Below are 25,130 nucleotides of genomic sequence, written 5' to 3'. Positions count from 1 at the left end.
CAATCATTATATCAATTTTATGAAATTTAACATAGAAAGTAGATTTACTTAGACTTTTTACAAAGCCTAAGTTCAGTAAGTGCTCATTAATTATGTTGTACCAAGCCCTTGGAGCTTGCTTTAAACCATATAAGGCTTTCTTGAGTAAAAAAACTTTGTTTTCCTGCCCTTTCACTATAAAACCTTCAGACTACTCAACATAAATCTCCTTCTGTAGATAACCATTGAGAAAAGCGGATTTGACGTCAAGCTGAAACACTTTCCATCCATTTTGAGCAGCTAATACTAATAGCGTTCTAATGGTGTCCAATCTAGCAACTAGAGCAAATGTTTCTGAGAAATCAACACCAAACACTTGAGCAAAACCCTTCACCATAAGTCTGGCTTTGTGTTTGTTGATGGAGCCATTAACATTCAATTTTGTTCTGAACACCCATTTGACACCAATGATCTTCCTATTCTCAGGCCTCTTAACCAACTCCCAAGCTTGGTTCTTCTTAATCATATTCAGCTCCTCCTTCATTGCATCTATCCATTTTGGATCCTTTTTAGTTTCCTCAAATCCTGCAGGCTTAAGAATAGCAACACTACATCTCTGATAAATATCAGAAAGTGGTCTAATACCTCTAACAGGTGGCTCATCAACCTCCTCTCCATGATTCAATGGGCTTTTGATGTTTTGATTTCCCTTTTCAGTTTCCCAGTGCCATTGTTGATGCTCCACAAAATGAACATCTCTACTTATCAAAATCTTCCTTGTTTGAGGTTGAAAGATTCTGTAAGCTTTAGAGAAATCACTGTAGCCAATAAAAATGCCTAGTTCTACCCTTCTATCAAACTGGTCCCTTTTCACCAGAGGAACATGTATAAAACAAATACAACCAAAAATTTTAAGATTTAGTAGAGATGGTTTAAATCCATACCATGCCTCAAATGGTGTCTTTCATTTTACAGCCTTAGTGGGAAGTATATTCAATAGAAACATAGTAGTATTCGCAGCTTCTGCCTAAAAAGTTTTAGACAGCCCTTTTTCATTTAGCATACATCTTGCCATCTCTATTATGGTTCTGTTTTTCCTTTCACTCACTTCGTTTTGTTGTGGAGTGTAGAGGGCAGTAAGTTGGTGCTCAATGCCAGCCTCTTCACAAAATATATTGAATTGTTCCGATGTGTATTCTTTGCCATTGTCTGATCTCAAGACTTGAATTCTACAACCATTTTAGTTCTCAATCCATGCCTTGAACCTCCAAAACACACCAGCAACCTCTGACTTGAACCTGAGAAAATAAATCTAGCACATTCTGGTGAAATCGTCTATAAAAATAATGTAATATTTACTCCCTTTGAGTGAAGGAGTCTTTTGAGGTCCAGCTAGATCTGTGTGGATCAGTTGTAGCTTTTTAGTTGCTCTCCAGGCTGACTATTTGAAGGAAAGTCTAGCTTGCTTGCCATATTGACAAGCCGTGCAACTTGGTAGTTCAGTCTCTATGTGAGGCAAACCTCGAACTAGCTCTTTCCTTTGCATATATAGTAGTACAACATGATGAAAATGGTCTAGCCTCTTGTGCTAGGTTTCTGCACTACTTACTGAAATAGGATAGTTGTCTGTTCATCCTCCATTGGGTCAAGAGAAAAACACTTGCCTCTCATTTTGATTCTAAACATCACCTGGTCACTTGAATCTTTGATTAGACAATGCCTATCTTCAAAAATTACTTTTAAACCCTTCTCAAGCAACTGTCTAACATTTTGGCAAATTTTGATCAATATCAGGAACAAATAAAACATCAGAAATCATCTTTGTACCTGTACAAGTTTCAATGGCTACTGTTCTCTTTCCTTTGACTAAAATTTGCTCACTATTGCCAATTTTAACTCTTGACACTTCAGATCTGTCAAGCTCCTTAAAAAGTTGTTGATCATAGGTCATGTGGCTGGTACACCCACTGTCAGTGAGCCAATTTTCACTTAAGCTATAGCTAGCAAAACATGTGGCTACAAATAATCGCTCCTCCTCCTTCTGTTAATCTGCAACTTGAGCTTCATTTTGCTGATGAGAGTTGCTCTTGAAGATTTTCTCATGATGACCCATTTTGTTGCATTTACTACACTTCACATCTGGCCTTCTCCAACATTTGAAAGGAGGATGCCCTTTCTTGCCACAGTGATGACAAGGAGGGTAATTTTTCTTCTTGTTGCCATTACAACTGTTGTTGTCATTAGCAGCAGCCTCATTTGCATCAACATTCTTCTTTTTTCCTTTCTTTATTTTTCCTTTGTTTTGAAGCTTAGCTTGAAGGGCACCTTCAATTTCGCCTTCTTGCCTCATGAGTCTTCTTTGTTCTTGTGCCTGCAATGCATTCAATAATTCTGCCAAAGTAATACTTGATAGATCTTTAGAGTTTTCCAATAAGGAAATTGTTGCCTCAAATTTTTCAGGCACTGTAACAAGGATTTTTTGTACAATCCTACTGTCAAGTATATCAGAATTCAATAATCTTACCCGATTAACAATGTTAAGGAGCCTGTCAGCATACTTCTTGATTGTTTCTTACTCTTTCATCCTCTGCATCTCAAATTCCCTGATCAAATTCATCACTCGCATCCCTTTGACTTTCTCATTGCCTTCATACTCTTTCTTGAGGAAGTCCCAAATTTCTTTGGCTATTTTTAGGGTCATAATCCTGGTAAAAATTGTTGGTGAGATAGTAGAAAACAAGCATGATTTTGCCTTTGACTTCCTTTGCCTTCTTTCTTTGTGAAGCTTGATTTGAGCAAGTGTTGGATTGTTTGGCAATGGAGGAATCTCGTAATCCTCTTCAACAGCCTCCCAAAGATCACTTGTATCAAAGTAGGCCTCCATTCTAACTGCCCAAACCTGATAATTTTCCCCATCAAATACAGGTGGTGCAACTGCTATAAATGGTGAGTCTGAATTCATTGTTTGATAGATTTGCTGGAAGGTTGGTTAGGTCTTTTAATGGGAAGCACTTGGAAATACTCACAAGTACCGTAAGAAGAAGGCTCTGATACCAATTTGTTGGTATGTTTAATTAAAATTGTAGAAGTTTATTCTGCAAAAAAATAGAAGTTACGGAGAACAAAAATAGGCTGCTAAGTGTATTTTATTAAAATGATTACACTGTTTAAATATATCAACTAAAAACAAAAAAGAACTAAAAATATGCAGCACATTAGATCACTGATCCTCCTAATTTGCTGCTGTTGTTAATAAACACCAGAAAAATAGAACAATTTAACCGAAACAAATATGTGCAGCCTTGACTTAGTCCAAATCAAAATCTGCCACTTCAACAATTGTCAACAGCTACTGAGGCACAACACAAACAACCGGCCTTCTTGCAAACCTAAAGCACCAACCAAGCACATAACTAAATACTACTAAGCAAAAAACTATTTCTATCTTTTAGTTCAAAAAAGAAAGGGACTTAATTTGCAAACTTTCTTGTGACTAATGGTGATGGGCCTTTTCCTTTTTCTTTGCACCGAAATTTTCCTCAATCCTCTTCAAATCCATTTTCTTTTACATAGTCTTCTGATTCTGACTGATAGTGGGCTCTCTCCTTATTGTCCTTGGTCGTCTGATAAATTATGCTCGGTATCCAAGTCTCTCTCAATCACCACTAACATTCACCAATCCCAAACACTCTCGTTCCTCTCAAACTCAACCCTTCGCAGCCCCAAACACGCCTCTTCTCTTTGCAGACTTCAAGTTAAAGCAAGCTCCACCAAAGTAGCTATAAGAAAAGAAGAGAAATATTCAAATGAAGGAGTTTCGGTAGCCCACCGGGACTGAATCGAGGGGCCATTGCGAAACACGTAGCGGTGATAATGGATGGAAATGTGAGGTGGGCACCTAAGATTTTAGATTTGAGTTTTCATAGGCACCTAAGATTTTATATACAAAATTCAATCAGTTTTGATCAAATCACTTTTGATTTATTCTATGATATTCAAGCTATTTATGACTTTCTTTTAATAGGGAAGGCATTCGAAGATCTGTCATTGGAACTCCACAACACTCTCCACAACTTATAAGTAATGCATTGCAGAGAGCAGAGGTGACTGCAAAAGAAAACTCATTGTTGCAGTGAGCTACAGTGGGAAATATGACACTTATACAAGAGCTGCAAAAAAGTGAAGGATGGTTTTTCTGAAAACTATCTGGACTGAGCATCCATATTCAAAACCAGTTGTGAACTCAGACTCTGCAACTTCTTATTGTGGCAGTTGGCTTACACAGAATTCTTCTTTGTACAAAAACTCTGACCAGATTTTGAAAAAGATGAGTTTATAGATGCCTTAACTGCTTTCCAGAAAAGGCACAGAAGCTATGGTGGAAGAGACTCCTGAACCCGCGGCTCTCCATTTCTTGAATAACAAACTATAACAGACAATATCACAATAACAATGGCCAATAGGAGTTACGGTCACCCAAGCTGGATCGTCACATTGAGACTGAATCAACAATACCAAATAGGACAAGCCCTATACCCAGTGACCAACCCACAACACCATATCACAAATCGATAAAAATGTCTTCATATATAAATCGAATTTTCAGTTTGTTGTCAGTCATTTTTCAATATTTTAGCTCAGTTTTCGTTGATTTTTTTTGCCACAAGACCAATTGCAGACTTACCACATTCACCATCCAAGCCTTGCAATGCGAATTTTGCTTCTATTTCCTTTGTCTTCTTAATCAATTTCCTCGTGTCATCTTCGTTACTCTTTTCGTGATTGTTATTAATTTTCACATCTTATTACAATTAATTTACATATTTATAAAAATATATTGTGCCCATATTAATTAATTATTTCAAGTTTATATTCGAAAGTTAATATTTTAGGTTTCAAAATGAAAGTTGTGTTATTTGTAATTGTTTAAATAATTAAGTTGTGAATATATTTGGAATTTCTAGAATTTAAAATGTGTTTCGAATAGATTAAATGGATTTGAACGGTAGGGTTTGTTAATATAAACATAATATAGGATTTTTTTTTTTGTAATTTCTCTTTGTAATGTTAGAATGTTTAATTTTGAGGTGAATATGCAAATTGAGCAATGTTATGTGTATCTATTTTTTATAAATAATTTATATACACAGATGATATGTTATCTAGTGATTGAGTGTTGTTTTTATCTTTAATTCAAAATTATTTAATTATATGATAATGTATCATTTGTATATATAAATTATATACTTAAAAATAGATATAATTAATTTTATTTATGCAAATTTTATAAGTTAAGGAGTTAGGTAAAATTTTTTATATTAATGTACAACCCTAAATCCGAGATTCCACGCTGAACTTCAGAGAAAGTTTGGCGTATTGGCCAAACTTTGAAAATGGGGAAGGGTTAATTGTACGTTATATAAGGCAATTACATTTCTTATAACCTTTTCTAAAAGCCTTAGAAAGTACAATGTAGGGATGAATGTGCAAATTACTAAACTTATGGGCCAAATAAATTTCTCATTGTAAGGTATAAAAAATTCTATATTTTATGGTAGTATCGGAAAATTTTATGATATTTTTTTAAATTTAGCATGAAAATAAACCTAAGATTTTGAGAGTATAAATATAAAATTTGAGATTTTGGAGTATTTATTTGATATTATATATTTAAGTGCATATTTTATTAATAATAATGCGATTGAGGCAAATTTTTTTTTTTTAACTTTTTAATAATTACCCATAAATATTTGGGTACATGTTGAATTTGTTTTTTTTTAGTGTTGCTAACTATTTTTTTTTTAATTTGTTCACAAAATGTTGCATCCGATTGGAAACAAAAATCTCAGGGTTTGGTTGCAATTTAAAACCTTGTGCAAGTTAGGTTATATTAAGGGGGCGTTTGGTTTGGGTAATGTTTGATTACTAAAATAGAAAGATTACCTTGAAGATAGATTACTTGGTATAAATGATTACTATGTTTGATAGATATAAATAATTATTGTGTTTGGTTAAAGGTAATAAAATATTACTAGTAAAATATTTTACTTAAATGCCCTTGAATATAATTATTTTTAAATATTTTTTATATTATTTGTCATATTAATTAAAAATAAATTTATTTTTATCTCAAAAAATTAATAAATAATAATTTTTCTATAATAAACTCAAGATTACCCCAGTAATCTTTAAATACCTAAGGTGAAGGTGGTAATCAGATTACCACTTATATTACCTGTCACGTCAGCATTGGTAGACAAACTAAACAAGGGAATAAAAGATAGATTACCAAGGTAATCTTAAAAACTTTTAACCAAACGCACCCTAACGGTGTTCTTACTAGCCTGAGTATTGTACATGAATAATATAAAATAGGCTAAAAGATTTATTTTCATCTAAGGTTTAGTGTATTTTGAAATTCTCACATGCTAAGTTTTAAAAACTAAAATACTTATTTATGAGTTATTAAAGTTAATAAAATTTTTTATTTTTAAAGATAAAATTTTTATTTAACCGATAATATTAAAAAAAAAATAAACTTTATCTCAATTCTCTCTCTAAACCGAAAAAATTAATAATTTTTCTCATATTTAAGTTTTAAAAAGTTATATTTTCCCTCTACTGGGTTTCCATTTCTCTGGTGAAATTCCTCCAGCATTCTCCCCTTTCGATGATGAACTCCTCCTTCTGTGGCAACAAATATTTTCATCGACGATAAAGACAATTCGTCTTCATCAGAGGCAAATTTGACAAGAACATTCATTGCTAAAAAGAGACAGTGCTATAAGATTTTCGTCAGAGAAATTGAAACCCAATAGGGGAAAAAATAACTTTTCAAAACTTAAATATGAGAAAATTGTTAGTTTTTAAAATTTAAGAGAAAAAATATAATAACATTTTATTTTTTTAAATACCATTAATCAAATAACAATTTTATCCCTAAAATTAATAAATTTTATTAATTTAAATTATTTATAATTAAATTTTTAAATTTTTAAAATTTAATAAATAAGAGTTTAAGAATACTATAGTCCTTGGGTGTGAGTGAGTCTTTGGGCTTACAAAATATCATGTTATCTCTTTGCCATATTCTCCTTTTTGTTCGTGTTTGTTTGTGTCCATGTTTGAATTTAAACACGAGTGATTTATGTTTATATCTACAACATTTTTAGATAAATGCTTTTCTCTGATACCCGCAAAAGAATTTTTCTTTTTTTTTTTATGAAATATTAATTTAGTATAATCTGATCATAAAGTCCAAACCTCAAATCCGCCAAGAGCAACTTTTGATCATATTTCGATTTTTTATTTGGGAATGATCATTGAACTCCACAACTTTGTCGACTTTGTTTCTTTCTTTATTATCATGCAGCCGCCACTACTTTCTTTGAACGGATGAAATTGTGGACTCATAAAGTCAAGTGATTTGTCAAAATTAATCCAAATTCAAAGCATTTAATTCACTTAAATAGGATTTAATTACTGTTAAATGCTGGAATTTTACAAATTTAACGTATTTATAATTAAATAAATTTCTACCATCTCCAAGAGAATAATGTCTCGATTTTATTTTTGTAATACCCTGATGAGGGTCACAAATATACGAAATTATATTTTTATAAGATATCTAAGATGTTTGATATTTTAAATTTGTTAGAATTTAAGTTGAGGGTAAAACTACTAAATCTCGTAAAGTAAAAAATGTTAAATCATTATATTGTATAATTATTTGAGAAGGGATAGGCTACGAGCCTGATTTCCAGAATTGAATTGTCATCCATAACTAGGCCATTCCATTAGAGTGGATTAGCCTAATATTAATTACAATCAAGATATTATTTAATGTATAATTAAAAATTGTACTGACTTTTCGTAAACAATATTATCCAAAAACTTATAAAGGATTTTATTGCCTTCTCAAGTGGGCCACCTCGGGTTTATGAAACATGAGGCGCCTGCGGGTTTTGGCCATCTCGACACACCGCTCCACGGCGCCCCCTTTGTCTGCCCATCATTTATGCCACGTCATAACATATCTGACAATTTGATAAAATACCAACTCTACCCCTAGGAAATTAAAATGATCAACACTAACGCGGAATGTCTAGAAATTTCTAACATTATTATCTACCCACAATTTAAATTATAAATATGATACAAATATAACAATATCGCGATGTAAAAGGAAAAATTAAGATTAAAAAAATAATAATTCTTTCCTATTAATAGATTTAATTGATTTTTAAAAAATACGTGATTTAGGTAATATTGACGTCTAAATAATTGGGTTGGTGAGAAGGGTAAATTGGTAACTAAGAATCCACTTCCTCCCTCACTACAAAAAGGGTCGAGGTGTAACTGATACTGTGTCAAGGTTTGGCGTCAATAATTCGTCTTCGTTTTTGGTTTATACGAGGATAATCGTCTATTTGCAATATTAAATTTCTCTTTTGGTTTTCTGTTTATTTGATGGGAATTGTTTTCCGTGAAAATACCCGGCCATGGGAAAGTCATCTTTCAAGGATTCTCTGAAAGCTCTCGAAGCTGATATTCAGCACGCCAACACTCTGTAAAAATCTTTTTCTCTTCTCTCTTATTTTAAACTCTGTCAATATTATTATATTATTTTTTCAATTCTGGCTTAGGATATGGAAATTTTCTTTTTTATTTAACTGATTAAATTTAGGATTTTGTATTTGAATTATTGAAACTACTGATAGGGTGATTGGAGTCATGCGTCCAGAATGATCAAGTCGGCGCCGTTTTGCTCTGGAAATATCTTGATTCAATTTGCATTGTTAATTTGTTTCTGTGGATACTAGTGGAATGTTGATTATTTTGATTTTTAGAGGCAAAATTACTTGAAATTTTGTTTCTTTTATGTAATATTTTCATTTGTTTTTGTTATAATTTATTTTTAAGCATCTCCTGAGAAGATTAGAATGTCTTATTTTCATGTTGATATTGCAGGGCTTTAGATCATCCGAGGGAGAAGGATGGAGCGCGTCTTCAGATGAGACTGTCCTACAGTCCAGCGGCTCAATTTTTTCTGTTTCTTTTTCAGTGGACTGACTGTCACCTAGCTGGTGCCCTTGGTTTGCTTAGAATTCTTATATATATGGTATTTTCCTTTGAGATTGTTTCCAAGAATATCTTAGATTGTGCATTACCAATAAGCCATGAAGTTAACTTTTTGATGACTTCTTTTTGGGTGTATTGATATAGACTTATGCTGATGGCAAGACCACCATGTCTATTCAAGAAAGGAAAGCAAGTATTAGAGAATTTTATGGTGAGTATCATTTGCAGACCGTGAATTTGCAAAAATTGCTGACAATGCTTTTTGGTGCAACACCCCTTATTCTTTACCTTTTTCGTCCACTTTTGTTATTTTTGTACTGTGAAGAGAGAAGATGTTTATCTCACTGAATTGCAAACTCGTGTATTTTTGCTAAAAGTATGGCATTTAACAGGAGTGATATTTCCTTCTTTGTTGCAACTTCAAAAGGGCATCACTGATTTGGAAGATCGGAAACAAAAAGATTTATGTAATCTCAGGTACAAAAGGAAGGACGAATTGGAAAAGGGGAAGAGCTCTGAAATTGACATACAAAGAGAAGAGGAATGTGGGATATGTATGGAAATGAACAGCAAGGTTGTATTGCCTAATTGCAGCCACTCTTTATGTTTGAAGTGTTATCGGGATTGGTATGCTCTCTTTTCTTTTTTCTTAGCACATGGTTCTTTATATTAGAGCACAATGACATATCCATTTAATATCTCAAAACCGGATAACCTTTCTGTTGTTCTTCATGGACCTTGGGACTCTGTAGGATCTCTTAACTCTCCATTTTTGCTGAGGTGTATTTCTCTTTGGTGCATAAAATGTGATTCTCAAATAAGTGCCAGCCCTTTTTAATGGCCTTCCACATTTTTAATCATTTATGGAGTGAGCATTTTACTTCCTGGTGCTTATGCATGCATGAAGGAAGCAGGGTCTTCTCACCAGTTTATTGTGTAGAATTAACAAATGATCCTTAAAATGATTAGGGGTTCATTTAGTTGCTTGCATTTGCATTCTGTTGCATCTCTCATGCTCTATCTGTGCGTTACCTGACAGTTAGTGTTACCCAATACATTGTTTTACCTTAATTTCAGGCGAGGACGGTCGCAATCATGTCCCTTTTGTCGGGATAGTCTTAGAAGAGTAAACTCAGGCGACCTCTGGATGTACACAGATAAGTGTGAAATTGTTGATTTATCAGTGATTATGAGGGAGGACTGCAAGAGGCTGTTTATGTACATCAATAAGTTGCCCCTAATTATTCCTGAACATGTTTTTGTTCCCTATGATTGTCATGTTAGGTGATTGTTTTCATGTACAGGCTTTCGGAACTCATTGTGCATATGATATAATAAAAACATAATTCTGTAAAAATCTTTTGACGAGCACTTCTGTATTGTTTTTTTTTCTTAGTCTTGACAACAGTAGTGACTTCTTCACTTAAAGAAAGAATATTCAATTTGACACCTTATTTTTACTAGTCCATTGGGAACTTGATACATTGAAATTTTACACAGTAGCAGTCTAGTGCCAATTACCTTCTTGTAATCTGAATAAAAGCGAGGATGGCTTTCTTCAGGATGGGCAACATAAGCATATCCTCCATGGCTAGATATATCAAGGCCTGCAACTTCTTCTTCAATAGGGATTCTCAGAACCTTTAGCTTAGAAAGAGCATAAAAAAGAGGTCCCATTGTCACACTAACCCATCCAACAATTACTAAAACCTCAATCACTTGTGCTCCAATTAGACCCCAGCCCCCGCCCATGAGGAGACCATAGGGTCGCACAACGCCACTCTCTCCTGAGTTAAACACTTGAATGACGTAGTCTTTTTTGGCAAACAATCCTGTGAATATCAAACCCCAAGCACCACACCCACCATGCAATTGGGTTGCCTCTAGTGGGTCATCAAAGTTCAGTTTTAGTGCTAAAATGTTAAGCCCAATCAAGACCCAAGCTGCAAAAAAACCACAAACAATTGCAGCCCATGGGTCAACCACTGAACAACCCGAAGTAATAGCGACGAACCCACCAAGCAACCCGTTGCAAACGTCTAGTGCATCCCAATGGCCAACTAGTAATCGCCGGCCGAAGAGTGTTACAAGTCCGGCTGTTGATCCGGCTAAAGTAGTTGTAACTGCAGTCCTTCCTACTCCAGTCCAGTTACCTTGATCAATGGTGGAAGGATAAGCCACAAGAATTTGGTCAAATGATCCAGGATTGAACCCAAACCAACCAAACCACAACAAGAATGTTCCAAGAACCACAAGGGTTGCATTATGCCCACGCATTGGCACAGGCTTGCCAAATGCATCAAAACGGCCCACTCGTGGGCCTTCAATTAAAGAACCCCAAAGCCCAGCAATGCCGCCTACCAAATGCAGCACACCACTGCCAGCAAAGTCAATAGCACCTGAACCAAAAAGCAAGTCACTTGAACTGGGACTAAGCCAGCCACTGGATGACCAAACCCAGTGAACCACAACAGGGTACACAAACCCAGTAAGGAAAAATGAAAAAACAAGGTAAGCACTGAACTGGGTTCTCTCAGCAATGGAACCACTGGTAATTCCTGCAACAGCTATGGCAAAAGCCCATTGATAAAGGAAATAGCTATAGTCATAAGTGCTGTTGGGAATATCTTTGAGAGCAAAGAAGCTTGTGCCAATGAAAGGGTTAGAACCGGAGCCATCACCAAATGAAAAAGCAAAGCCGAAGAGGTAGTACGAAATGCTACCAACAACAGCATCAACAACATTTGTAAGCATGATGTTCATAGCATTTTTGGCTCGGACTGAGCCAGCACATAGCATGGCAAAACCAAGTTGCATGACAAACACTAAATATGCAGAAAAGAGAAGATAAACAGTGTTAATAGAATCTGTGACACTTTTTTCCCAGGAGACTTCCATCATTCTTTGAGACAGGGAGAGAGAGATAAAGACAGGGATGATTGGTGTTGAAGCGAAAGAGAAGATATAGATTGATAGTTTTGTTTGTTAATGTGATGGCATACGTTTGAATGGTAGCTAGCTAGTTGCTATAGATATTCCTGTAACTATACCTTTCTTAATTATAGTTTGATACTTTTGAGTGTGGTACACTACAACTGAATTTGTCGATACATGAGCTGTTGACTGGTTGTGCATTCTATTTCAGTCTCTAGGTGCTGCCAAATGAAAATTTAGGCCTCTGTGATAATACCCATAACAGGGTTGTATTTGGTTTCTGACTTTGAGGAGATTCTGATGCTGGATTAACTGAGATTCTGGCTAATCAAATTTAGAATCACCTAATTAGGTTGAGAGAGAAAATTTCATAAAGTGAAACACGTGGTTGTTTATAGTTGAGATAAGCAAGTTGGAAGCTTAATATTAATTCTTTATGGTATAAAATAACATAAAATTAAACGCAAAGTCTAAAAAGAATGCTTAATTTAATACCTCATTGAAAAATAATATTATGTTGATGCTTTGAAGTCATCTTCGGTTGGTGGCTTTGCATATCTACTCGTCTTCCTCCATCCATCTTGGACCATCAAAGCCAATGCAAACAAGTTACTATCACAAAAAATTAAAAAAAAAAAAAACACTCCTGACCATGATCAAGCTGGGACCTGAGAATCTTGCTTTCAGACTTCAGAAACTAAATAAGATTACGAATATTCATGGCTTTCACTACCTCCATAAGTAAAACACCATTACATGAGATTCCACATTCTAGCTACCTTATAAATTTTCATCCAGCTACGACAAGTTGCGAATGCTAAGTCATGATATCATGCACTATAAAATACATGTACATGCAACTGTATGAGATATAAATTATGAATATACAAATGGTGGTCATATGTCATCAATAGGTTTCAATAGAGCTGACGTAACCTCCTGTAGTTCGGCTAGTGAGGGAAGGTATCATTGTTATAATGGCAGATTCATTGGCTCCAGCTTTTAAAGCAGCCCTTCCAGCTTCCAGGAATCTCTTGACAGCATCCTGTGCATATCTGTTGGCTTCACCCACTGTCATGCTTTTGCCAATGAATGGGTAAGTATTCAGGACATAATCACCATTTAACTGTGGTGCAAGCTGGATCAGTTCAACTTGGAACCCTGAGAGTTTTGTATCTTCCTTTGGTCCCCATGGTCTAAGCGACATCTTCACCTCTGGCAGGGTAACTGCATCCAAATTTCACGATCAATTTTGAATCAAGGATTTAAGAAGATAAAAGAATGATTACTCACAAGCTTTATACTAGAAAGTTTTCCATATGAACCTCATATTTAATCCTTTTAAGTCAGATACAATTAAACCTAATTATTCAATGAGCCCCATTTAAAAATAGATAATGTGAGTGCAGCAACCATGGATTTGTGATTCCAAAGTTTTCTTATATAAAATTAAAGTGGCAGAAAAAAGTAAGTAGCTATCCAAAGTGGGTTTCACAAAAGAAAAGAAAATTAGGTGGAAGGCACATGATTTAAGAAAGGGAAACTTAAAGGAAAACAAATGGTACTCAGGTAAAGCAATGACCTGTAATAAGAGAACCACAAGTAAGGTTATGGACATTTATATCGTTGTCCATCAATATTTATTGTTACAGGAAAAAGGATGGTCTGTTTAATGTCCAGGACCAAGCAATCATGAATTATATTAAAGATTCAACCTCTTGATCAGGAACAAGACCATCCATATATCATGTGCCAATATAAGTGAGTGTGCAATGAAGCCTATGTTAAATGAAGTTAAAAAAACCCAAAGAAAAAGGCTCCATTGTTAATCAGTGGGTTAGATTCTAACCTGGACAATCATCACGTGGAGTATCACGGAGGTTAAAATACTTCTCAATGGTGCCAGCCCAAGCATCCCTCTTTGTCAGAAAGTTGGATTTTAGGTTAAAAAGTTTCTTTACAGTTGCAGGTATCGAAGAATGTTCATATTCTGAATATGGCATTGGATGCTTGGATTACAATCACTCACACCCCAAATAATGTAAAAAGTTATCACTCGTAATCTCACATTATGAAAAATTTCTACAACTTGACTTATAATTCATCATTATCCTCAGTGTTATGAATATAATTAGAATAATTTATGGTTGCAAATTGAAAGATAAAAATATATGTAGTTGAAATTTTATGATGCCTGAAGAGAAGAAACAGAAGTAAGAAGCTGGGCATTGTTTTTCTTATTGAAGGAGAGAAGTATCTGGATATATGTCTCAATACAAATGCAAGGGATGCCTTGTATAGATATCCCTCACCGCCCAGGGCAAGATATTTCTTCCTTAATTGAGCCCCTTGTATTCCCATGAGAATTTTCCAATTTTATTGCATGTAATGAAAAATCCACCACTGATAAGACACTTAACATCAATGCAACATCAACTCTTTGAAATGCGATGGATTTTGAGAGAAATTGTTTTAAGGGGGAAGAAGGACAATATGATTACCAATTCTATTTTATATATAATTTTTTTAATATAATAAATAGTATAGATAATATTTTAAAATAATTATATTTACAAATATTTAAATAAAATAATATTTTAGTAACTTTTTATTTTTATAGAACATAATAATAATAATTTAAATATGTAATCTTATAAATAATATATCTCTCATAATAATATTTAATTTTTCACTTTTTATGATAAAATATTATCTAACCAAAGCATTTAATAAAATCCAATATCTCATGGGATTCATGAAAATTCAAAGATGATTTTTGAAGAAAACTCATGAATAAATTTTTTTTTTTTTTCTGAGAATTGAAGTCATTGATTTTGTCTCCAGATTTTTCTCATCTCTCCACTGGACCCTGGCTAGACCATGTCTTTTGCGACAAAACTAATGGCATTACCAATTCCCTTTGGGAAAAGTGAAAAGACTCCGTAGACGAAGTTGGTGGTATGCAATCTACCAGTCACATTTTTTTTTTTTTAAATATAGCATCTTCAGAATATTCCTCTGAAATCTTGACCTTGACACTCCAACAAGATGGAAACAACATTCATTCGATTCCTGCTGCCTGTTAATTACCAATTTGAATCACCGGCCCTGCCATCAATCTTACTATGGTTCGCAATTTCTCTTGATGAAAATCAAAATTAACTGGTGAAAACAACTCAACAAACAAAATTACAGGGAAAAAAAAAAACAAAGCCTGCTAAAGAATCAATCTATGCTATTTACAACAACTCAAACAGAAAAAATAAACTTAGAATGATTAAGCAACGTCCATAAAAAGATAGTGACAAAGCTCAGAGATGAAACAGATATACGTTGAGACGTTCACCAGATCAAATTTGGCTGTGAATGCTCCATCAAACTACTATCTAATGCGAAGGAACATTTGGTTATCCTCTCTAAGATATGTGTCTATAAAAGGGAAGTCATCTGTTGGATATGTCAAGCTTAACAAGCCTTAGAATAGATGAAGAGAAAGCTTCAGCTTGTTCTGCCTCCATTTAGCAAGCTTGTAGAAGGCTTGTTTTGTCATTCCGAATTTCTCTTTAAACTCTTCCTCAGATAAGTATGCCTGAATGCAGATGTTAAAATTACAAGTCACTACAAATCTTAAAGGTCTTTAGCATTATTACTGGAAGATATTGAAGATATTGAAGATATATTAGTTTGGAAGAATCATTATTCAGGCAAGAGTTTAGTCGACAGATATTACACACTAAAGCAAAATCTTTCAAGATAAAAAGAAAAGTACCTCTCTTTTAGCAACATCTATGTCTGTCACACGGTCCTTTGAATCAACTCTCAATCTTTTATGGATACGTTCTTAGATTTAACTCAGGTTTACTTCCATTTGCCTGAGTTAGATCCACATTAGCTGGAGGGGAGCTTGCTTCTACTGTCAAGGAACCTGAAATAATAGTTAACAATGATTCAATTTTTGGAGGAAAATTTATGGGCTAGAGACTTATAGGATGCTCCATTACCAGGGCTACCTTGATTAGGAGTCGATTCTGAAAAGAGCTTCCTGGCTATTGGAGTTTCACTGACCCCTCTATTAGCATTTGGAGAGTTCAGTCTCGAACCTGATAAACTGAATGCAGGACTTCCGCTTCTTTGCAAGCCATTTGAGCTGACAGATCTGCTTCCTGAACCATCTGGGGTAGTTCCCCTGGACTTAGCTTTCCATGAGTTCCTTACAGGTGCCTAAGCAACCAGTTACATAAAAAAAAATTATTTGGTTACGTTTGCTGAAGTTAATTTTTTTTCACCAAAATGGAAAGAAAGCAATAATATTGACTGTTCTTCTTATAGGAAACATATTTGATACTCTAGAAATTGAATCCTTCTAAGTAATACTTTGTAGATGTATATTTGGTTTTTTATTTTCAAGTTTCTTAAAGAGATTGTAGTGATTGCTAAGTTAAATGATTTCCAAACACTTGTTAGTTGTTGCTGATTTCAGATAACTTTCTCAAGAGAAAGCCACTTTCTATTTGTGGTGAAGGCAAACTTGACTGGAAGCATTACATCGTTTAGCTACACATTGAATTGGGCCAACATTTGGAGAAATGCTCCCTTACTTTAATCACCACAAGCTTACATATTTCAAAATTCTAGGAAAAAAATAGCTCTCACCAAGCATCATGAATCCATCCAATACATCAACGAAAAAATTTGTATGCATGCTGTGAATACTAAGCTATCCAATTTCTCCATAGATGCATCCCATACCGTCAACAATATAACACATATATAGCTGCTCCTTTACCAAGTAATTTACAATGACATAGGTTGACAAGTCACACCTATTAACAAGATGGAAAAGTGGTGCTGACCAATGTTTCTAGGGCTAAAACAAGGAAAACAAGTCAAATAACGCAAGAAAACTCACGCACACATACTGTTAAGGGAAAAAAAGCACTTACTTCTGTACTTGGTGTTTTACCCTTCAAAAGAGCTAGCTTCCGCTCAAATGAATTACCAAGCATCTGAAAAGAGCAAGTCACTTACAATTGTAAATCAAACTGATGACACTGCAAAATTATATACAGCAATTCCCTGCAATGATATCCTTGGATGTTCATACTACATGACTTAGATTACACAAGTCCAACCACTAACCACTTCTAATTAATGCTATGCTTGATGAAGGTACTCCATGACAGAGTCCAAGTGGCAAAGATCAACTGGACAAGTATAACTGAGGATGGTTGTTGATTCACTTACTTTTGCCTTTGAGGGATCCCATGTGAAGAAGCGAGTGAAATGTGCTGGCTCATTCCCTTCTGTAACAACATATATAGGAGTCTCTTTAGATAGTCCTTCAACCAGAATGTCTGTCTCCAGAAATTTCTGCCAGTTAAAAGAGTTTAAGAAAATGAGGCGCAGATATAGGTTAACAGCATCAATATGTTCAACAATAGGCCATTTATGGTTCTATCATCAAAAGATATTAGGGTGTTCAATATCATAATGCTTCCTATATAATAGATGATGAAAACATCACCACATTGACTGAATTGAGCCTAAGAGATTTAGATCCGTATGGACACAAGCATTTGACTAATCCCTGATGGACCATTGAAATTTTGTAGAACTCTTAGATGAACCAATTGTCATTCAAGCATATCCCATTTTAAGTTATTCCTGGAGATGAATCAGATCAATATATACATAAATGTTGAAATTCAAAGTCAGACTCACTTAAGCCATCAAATTAAACCTCTTATGGACCATAATAATTTGAAGATAAAGAATGTTCAAATAAACAATTACCAGACCAAGTCCAAGGGCCTCTTGTTTTGATTTAACATTTGAATGGTATCCAATCCAAACATATATTTCTCTCTGGCAATCTAGCACTAAGACATCTTCAGTTGTTAAATCATCCTGTGTGAAGTTGTATATCTCTTTAACCTGAAAGATAGTCCACACAAAAGTCAGCCCAAACTGTTGTGCAGAGATTGTGATACACTCAAAGGTTGAAACAACTTCAAACTGCATGCATGCCTATAAAGCTTGTGCATGTAATGTACCTTGAAATCACCTGAAAAGGGAGAACGATCCAAGCAGCAAAAGAACCATAACCAGAAATTAGACACGATTAGCAGCCATTTATAGGTTGTATTCTTCTTCAAGGCAGAACCACCTAACATTCAACCATACAAATTAAAAAGGAAAGGACATTTTGCATACCTTCAGTAAAGGTACATGTGAACAAATGTGGATCTTCTAGATATCTTCTTATCTCCTTTTCCCTTGGATACTCTCCCCTTCCACCAAGTGTATTCCAGAAAATATCTGGTTCACTTCCTTCCCTCACTGATATGGGCTGCCATGTTGGCTATATATGGCATCAAGTAAAAATGAAAATGGAAAACAATCATTATCAGTGAAGTCTACAAAAACAGAAGACAAACCAGCAATTTATAATGCATTCATGTATATGGCATTTTTATTTAGTCCCCTACAGATGTTGCAATACCGTATCTCTTTTCAGTTTAGCTGCAAACAGTATATAAAACTACTTTGATAGGATTTTAATATCATATTCAAGGACAGAGAAAAGTATTACATACATTAATCAGTTCAAGAATTCTATCGAGAAGATCATGGTCACTGGTTGATGAGAGGTTCCCAATCCAAGTGAAGACTGATGCTCCAGTTTGCAGGATATAACAATAGGATGAATTCAGGGAGCTTGAAGCCTACAGCATATTGGCTCCAACATTATTCAGAATTAAATAATAGTGGGCCATATGAAATCTTGGTACTGAAGCAACTGAAATAAAGAGATGCATCTCTGTGGAGATATCAAGTCATTAAAGTAACAATAAAACAATGGTACTAGTTCCATTTAACCTGGATAATAAAAGAGCAGTAAGTATAAGTTCCTAGGCTTAACAAACTCAAAACTCTTTAATAAAATTATGACACGACCTGAAGCCACATCTTAAATAATCTGCTCTTTTGCTATGATAAAAGCACAGAGCACAAAAATCATGTTAACAATCAGAGAAAAGTGGACATTTACAGATCAAATTTCAATAATGGGCCAGCTCAGCATATCAAAGTGACAGATAATAACTAATCATATAAAATTCGGCATATGATAAAGTTGATTGATTCCAGTCTACAGGCATAGAAGCAGGAACCCACTGAGTGAATGTTTAGGGTAATTCCATAAGTGATGCTTTGCATGACCTTATCCATATAATTCAATTGTCCTCTTTAAACAGCAGAACAAACTTCTCTTGCAGTCTGTTAGGCCTCCTACCATGAAAGCATACCAGACGAAGCATAAACGGAGAATTCTAGCTCTGTGTGTTGGCAAAACCAGGAAGGAAACAAATGATAATCAGGAACAGTTGGCAAAACCAGGGAAAGAAACAAATGCTAAACAGGAACAGTTTGGCAAGACCAGAGATGGAAACACAAGATAATCAGGGAAGGCAATAAAAGATTCATCTGGAGAGAAAGCAACTGTAAAAAGGGGAGACAAGAGAGTAATAGACATCAAGGAAAATAGATCAGAGTTGTGATGGAGGCCATTGCCTAGGAAGGAGTTGGTACCCCTGTTACCAGCATATCTTATTCTTTTGACTACTGTAATTTCTTATATCCCATAAATTGTTTGATTGAAACATTTGGCTCGGTGATTTAAGAAATTCGGTGCAACTGTTACTGAGTATGTTGCTGCGTGGGTGATTTTGCGAGAATTCTGTCAGATTGTTATCACAGTTAATTTGAAAATATATCAGGATTCGCATTGCATTTGCCATCAAATGACAGGTGAAAAAATATACTATAGACCTCTGTTACTATGAAATGAGTGCCATTACCCAAAAGAAAACCTACAAGGCATGTTAGGTATGCTTACAGGAGAGAGAGTTTAACAGTACAGTTTTCAAATGATTTCCTGATCTTAAACTTACTAGATCAACTTGGATGGCCTGCATGCTCTTCGGATTCATGCCTTGAACTCGAAAAAGAGCCATCTTATCGTTATCATAAGTTTCATCTACAACACCTTTTTCTGCTATAGACTTCTTGTAACGTGCACTTAAACCACCCTGCAGGATTAGGCAAGATGAAAAGACTAAAGCATGTGCATTGTTTATTAGTATATTTAATTGAGAAGAAAAATATCTACTACTGACTGAACTTTCAGAAAAAAAGATTAAAAAAGAACTTGTAATGTGCCAACCTTAAAAACAATTAATGTTTGGAAGATGTAGAAAAACTGAAATGGCTCCATATCCTGAACAACTTGAGCCTGAAATCCAAAGCACATAATTTACATTCATAACATACTTACAATAGTAACATATCACTTATAGGAGTAATGCAGCATGTGCAAGTCAATAGTCTGTATATGAATACATTTGAGAAGTGTTATAACTTGATTATTTTTAAGTGTTTCAAAAACTCTGTAGAAGAGAATATACCATGGCTGTTTCCCCTCTTGTTGAATCAATGATGGCACTCATATGTGAGATGGCATCAACTCTATCTTCCTGTAAAAAGGTAAAGATGGTATAATATGAGAGAAAAACCATGACCTAAAAGTTCATTAATGATTAAAGAGAACTAAAAGATTAGTTCAAATGCATTTGAATGAACGCCATGAAAGTCACTGGTTGCACAAGAAATTAGGTGTCCTTAATCCAGACAGATATATATCTAAAAAATAAACCATCATTCATTACCAGCTCAACTTCATAAGTTCCAGGGAGAAAATGTGTGGCAAACCATGTTTCTGTTTATTCAATGCAATCACTCTTACAAGTAAACCTATGTGGGCAGCATTGTTCTTTATTCTTGTTTCTTTATCTGAAGCTTTCAGTATCAACAGAGATTGGGGCTTTCTCCATAAACAATTTGCAATAAAAGAGAATTATAAGTTCATGCTTATCATATTAAGAAAAAATATGTGCTTCGCATGATCACATCAAATATTATTGGTATAGTTAACCATCTACCAAGTACAAGATCATCATTCAGAGCAAATTTACCATATAATGATGAAGTTGTCTTTTAAGCATTTGCACAACGAAAATTTCTAATTATTTGTTTTTCACAAATGGGTGAAGAAAAATCCTAGCCCACATTCCCTTCAGTTCTAAAATATTTGCAAGATTTTCTTTTTTTAATTAATTCCTATTCTTATTATTCATTTTCAAAGACAGATGAGAACAACTGTCAAGAGTTCCACTCTAACCTTCATTTTCAAGATCCCAGATAAGCCAAAAATTTGTGTTCACACAAACTAGAAACATGAAACTTAATACACTTATTGCAGGTGATTCCTAGAACTTTGTGCTTTTCCAAAGTGAACTGAAGGGTATAGAAACAAGACATGTAGAATTAGAACAAAATGTTCTATTCACTACATTTCATCCTTTCATTAAGAGATGTCTCTAATAACATTTAGAACAACATAGTTCTCTTTCAATGCAAATTTTCAAACTCATAGTTCATAAACTGATATAAGCATCTGAAGCAACACAATTAAAAATTTGGATTCAACAAAAAGTGTTCTACTGATACACCATGCCTACCTTTGCACTCTCACGACCAAGCCATGCATAAAATATATTCTCATCCCTTCCATTGCCAGGGCAAGTATACTGCATAATATAGCAATCCCCACTGAAAAGCCTTGTCTGTTCTTGAGCTGGAAGAAGGGACAATTCATCACCATTTACCAGCCAAACCTGAAATCACATATCATCCATACAGAAATAGGGCCAAATGCTTAACTCAGAGAGATGGGCTTTAAAAAGAAAAAAAGTTAGAAGCTACTTTCAGTATGCCTCTGCAATTTATATAAGGCTCGAAGTCTTCTTCTGGAAGCTCCTTAACGTCATGACCTTGCTGTTTGAATATTGCTAGCGAAAAAAATTTAAATGGGGGATTTACAATACAATAATGAGTGCAACACTAACTAGTTATACTGCAACAACTTCTTTACTTTAACACAATAGGTAGAATACCTGCTACTTTTTCTCGACCTTCATCATAAAGCTTGGGCTCCACTGTTTGAGGCCAACTATCAAAGTAAGACCTAAAAGCAGCAGTTTCTAGCCCTTCAGTTAAAAAGGTTAAATGTGTCCCAGTTGACCTGCCCTGATTTCTGAGAAAATCCTGTAAAAGATTAGCAAGATATCAACCCATTAACAACTGCCTCCATAATGCATGTAAGCAATCACATTCATCAACACACAATCCATTTATTTATGACAACTTCTCCAAAGATTCAATAGATGTCCGTTCTTATTCTCGTTCAGTAACCTCATAGTCTATTGTAGTGATTTTTCTTTAATACAATTTTTTGTACTGCAATACACTTCAACAAGTCGAAACATCTGAGATATTTTGAAATTGCAGAATAAGATAGAATACAGTATGTTGGGAAGTTCTTATAAAAGGGCCCACTAACTCTAGCATGCGTCTGGGGTGAAGGATAGAGATCTTACTTCAGAAGCTGAGATTGATGTCCTCCGTTCTGTAATTGAGGTATTTCTTCCCATCCAAACAAAAACTTCAGTTCCACGGTCCAACATATAGCACTTATCTCTTTCAAGCATATCTTTGTTGAATGAATTTGTTCCAGTTTGACATAACTTTCCCTGAAGATTTATCCTATAGATGAAAACTTCTTAAGCATTACTAGAGTGTGAGGTATGCCATTTATATGTAAAAATAAAGACAATGTTTAGAAGAGACACAACTTGGTATCACAAAAATCTGAACGGAACTAGCTGAGGAAATTGATTGGGATCTTAGACAAGTTACTGGGTTTTAAAAAAATATTAATTTCTGAATTGAGAAATATATCTATTTAACATGTTTCAATCATACAAATATGCAACTTCGCTCTCTTATCTCAGCTACAAGAAATCTATTTCAACTTTTCTGCCCTAATGTACATGTTTCACTGTACAGATGAACAAAAACAAATAGAAACTATGATTGATGTGTCTCAGATAACAAGGCAAAACTCACCAGAATAATGTTGTAGTTGGTGTCTGGGGTTTCTCAGCATTTGAAGGCAAATCCTTGGGAATGGGAGCATAACCACCAAATAAACTCCAGAATTCACCAACATCAGAATCACCAACAAATTTTCCGTCCTCTGTACCAAAAGAACAGTTAACAAATGCAGTATCCTTTAGTTGAGGAACATATGGGAATAGAAAAAATCCAACCTATAGTTGCCACCTCGCAGTTTCCACCATGCTTGTTCTCTTTAATATACTTAACAACCTCCAAAGCTTTAGCTCTCTCTTGAATGCTGGAATTGCAACCACTGAAGAGGAAAATTTTTGATGCAGTGTCAAGTATGAAAACATCATTGTGGTTCAGCGATGATCGAGAGAAAGGCACCTGTTTTGAATTAGGATTCACAACATGCAGACCATATCAATGTATTAGAATCGCAGATGTGTGTAATAAGTTGAAGTGAAAGATTGAATATCTTAATCAAGACAACAAGAATGCAGACACAAACCTATGATTCATAAGCTATCAACAATAATAAATTTGTAATGTTTATTGAAGTATTAATACAATGACATCAAACATGAGAGTAGCTGAATCACTGGATTATTGTCTCAATAAGTGAACTACGGGACTTTTCTTCTGAGACACAGTTAGCTGACTGCATTTTTTTTTTTTTAAATTTCACAGAAGGCAGCTATCCAGTTTAGTTTAGTTTATATCAAGTCATAAATCTGACTTCAAACCAAGCTTACTTCTTTAACATGAACAACATGATCTCCCTTGCATGTTAATAAGCTGATTTTGTATGTTTCACCATTCAGTTTCCCTGTTTCTGAAGAATATATTCCTTCAACTGGTATAATACAAGGTTTAAAGTATGACAAGAATTTCTCTGTTTCTTGGCCTTGAACTTCCCTATATTGCACAGCACAGGAGCCAAGTGCTGCATCTAGTTCAAGGGCTTTATCTGAAGCCAAGGCTGAGTCTGCCTGCCAAAACAATAAACAGCGATGTCAAATGTAAACACATTAACCAAATATCACACGTAACTCTCAGACCAACTACTAAAACCACACATTTTAGTGGAAACCATAGCCTACCTTGTTGGCATCATTTCCCAGCCAGTAATGTATGTCATACTGCGGAGGGCCATTTTTGAGCAAGACAGTCTGTCCCAGACGAACATAAAAAATAAATAAATAATCATCATCAGAGTACATACTATGCGAACAAGTTTGTAGAAACTCTAAATCCTCATATTTCAAGTTAACTTCAAGTTTCTAAGTACATTCAATGCTCATTAATCAAACACAAAAACAGCCGAATCTCCCAACAACTTACACTAAGAACAATATAAGCACTTCCGACATAGAATTTGCCATGTGAAGACTTAGGAACAGCTACCAACCGCAGTTTCTCAATGCACCAAATTTCCAAACCTCTATATATAATTAAGCTAAGGAAAAATCCTGAGCTGTTGGTCAACAAAACTATTAACATCGTAAATACACTTAAGTGCTGACAACAACCAAATTTTATCTAAATTAATAACATTAATTGCTTCAAGGCAAATTACTAGAGTAGTTATCTAATCTTCCTATACACTGATCAAACAGAAAATAAAGGCTACGTTATATCAATTAAGAACAAGATAAAATTCAAATCAAACTTATTCAAAAGGATACGCCGTAGTTCCTGCACCGTCGAATGCTGAATCTACGTCCTTACTGTAGAGAGCCATTTTCTCTCATTGCACTGAAACTCCACCAAATAAACGGCCGAAACTTAGATAAATCCAACTTCAAAACAGCTAAAAACAAGGAAAAAAAACTATTCAAAAATAACAATAATAAATAAGAAAGCACGCGGCATATGTACATTTCTTAAGTGAGCAGATAAAAATGCAGAAGTGATGGGAATAAAGAATGAGAATATACCTAATTCTGGTTGATTCTTGACATGAACGAGAGTTAGATAGTCAACTGACAAATTATACTGGCGGAAATGGATGGAGAGATGAAGCAATAAAAAAGGTCGGAACCGAAAGAGAGAGAAAAATAACATGTTTGGCTTTATCATCCAGCTCATCACTGGGTCCACTTAGTGGAGAGCAC

At 34.7% G+C, this 25,130-nt stretch overlaps 4 protein-coding genes across 4 annotated transcripts; 1 reads left to right on the top strand and 3 right to left on the bottom strand.

Moving 5' to 3' along the window:
* The first annotated feature begins 8,336 nt into the window (after positions 1-8,336).
* On the top strand, positions 8,337-10,417 carry LOC123226061 (E3 ubiquitin-protein ligase AIRP2-like). Its single transcript, XM_044650528.1, has 5 exons — positions 8,337-8,548; positions 8,950-9,100; positions 9,205-9,271; positions 9,453-9,687; positions 10,138-10,417. The coding sequence occupies exons 1-5, from the start codon at positions 8,481-8,483 to the stop codon at positions 10,346-10,348; spliced, it is 732 nt and encodes a 243-aa protein (XP_044506463.1). The 5' UTR covers positions 8,337-8,480; the 3' UTR covers positions 10,349-10,417.
* On the bottom strand, positions 10,410-12,422 carry LOC123226059 (ammonium transporter 1 member 3-like). The gene has a single exon (XM_044650527.1). It carries the CDS (start codon positions 11,959-11,961, stop codon positions 10,480-10,482), a length of 1,482 nt encoding a protein of 493 aa, XP_044506462.1. The 5' UTR covers positions 11,962-12,422; the 3' UTR covers positions 10,410-10,479.
* A 479-nt stretch (positions 12,423-12,901) lies between these two features.
* LOC123226265 (non-specific phospholipase C1-like) lies at positions 12,902-13,997 on the bottom strand. The gene is made up of 2 exons (XM_044650790.1): positions 13,844-13,997; positions 12,902-13,221 (listed from the first exon to the last, which is right to left on the bottom strand). Exons 1-2 carry the CDS (start codon positions 13,995-13,997, stop codon positions 12,902-12,904), a joined length of 474 nt encoding a protein of 157 aa, XP_044506725.1.
* Positions 13,998-15,136: 1,139 nt separating this feature from the next.
* Positions 15,137-25,061, bottom strand: LOC123225815 (villin-1). The gene is given in 24 exon segments (XM_044650089.1): positions 15,137-15,583; positions 15,764-15,824; positions 15,826-15,919; positions 16,005-16,215; positions 16,938-17,000; positions 17,239-17,364; positions 17,788-17,928; positions 18,048-18,058; positions 18,208-18,355; positions 18,591-18,719; positions 19,947-20,084; positions 20,219-20,287; positions 20,460-20,528; positions 21,573-21,728; positions 21,817-21,902; positions 22,008-22,158; positions 22,491-22,656; positions 23,020-23,149; positions 23,223-23,400; positions 23,769-24,005; positions 24,117-24,185; positions 24,358-24,457; positions 24,702-24,826; positions 24,954-25,061. Coding segments are annotated over 23 exon segments (2,703 nt in total). The 5' UTR covers positions 24,758-24,826; positions 24,954-25,061; the 3' UTR covers positions 15,137-15,469.
* Between the last annotated feature and the right edge of the window lie 69 nt (positions 25,062-25,130).

The sequence above is a fragment of the Mangifera indica genome, chromosome 9 (genome assembly GCF_011075055.1).
Source record: "Mangifera indica cultivar Alphonso chromosome 9, CATAS_Mindica_2.1, whole genome shotgun sequence".
Classification (NCBI taxonomy): domain Eukaryota; kingdom Viridiplantae; phylum Streptophyta; class Magnoliopsida; order Sapindales; family Anacardiaceae; genus Mangifera; species Mangifera indica.
The sequence above is the reverse complement of the archived record's forward strand: the minus strand, read 5'-3'. Positions and strand labels throughout refer to the sequence as shown.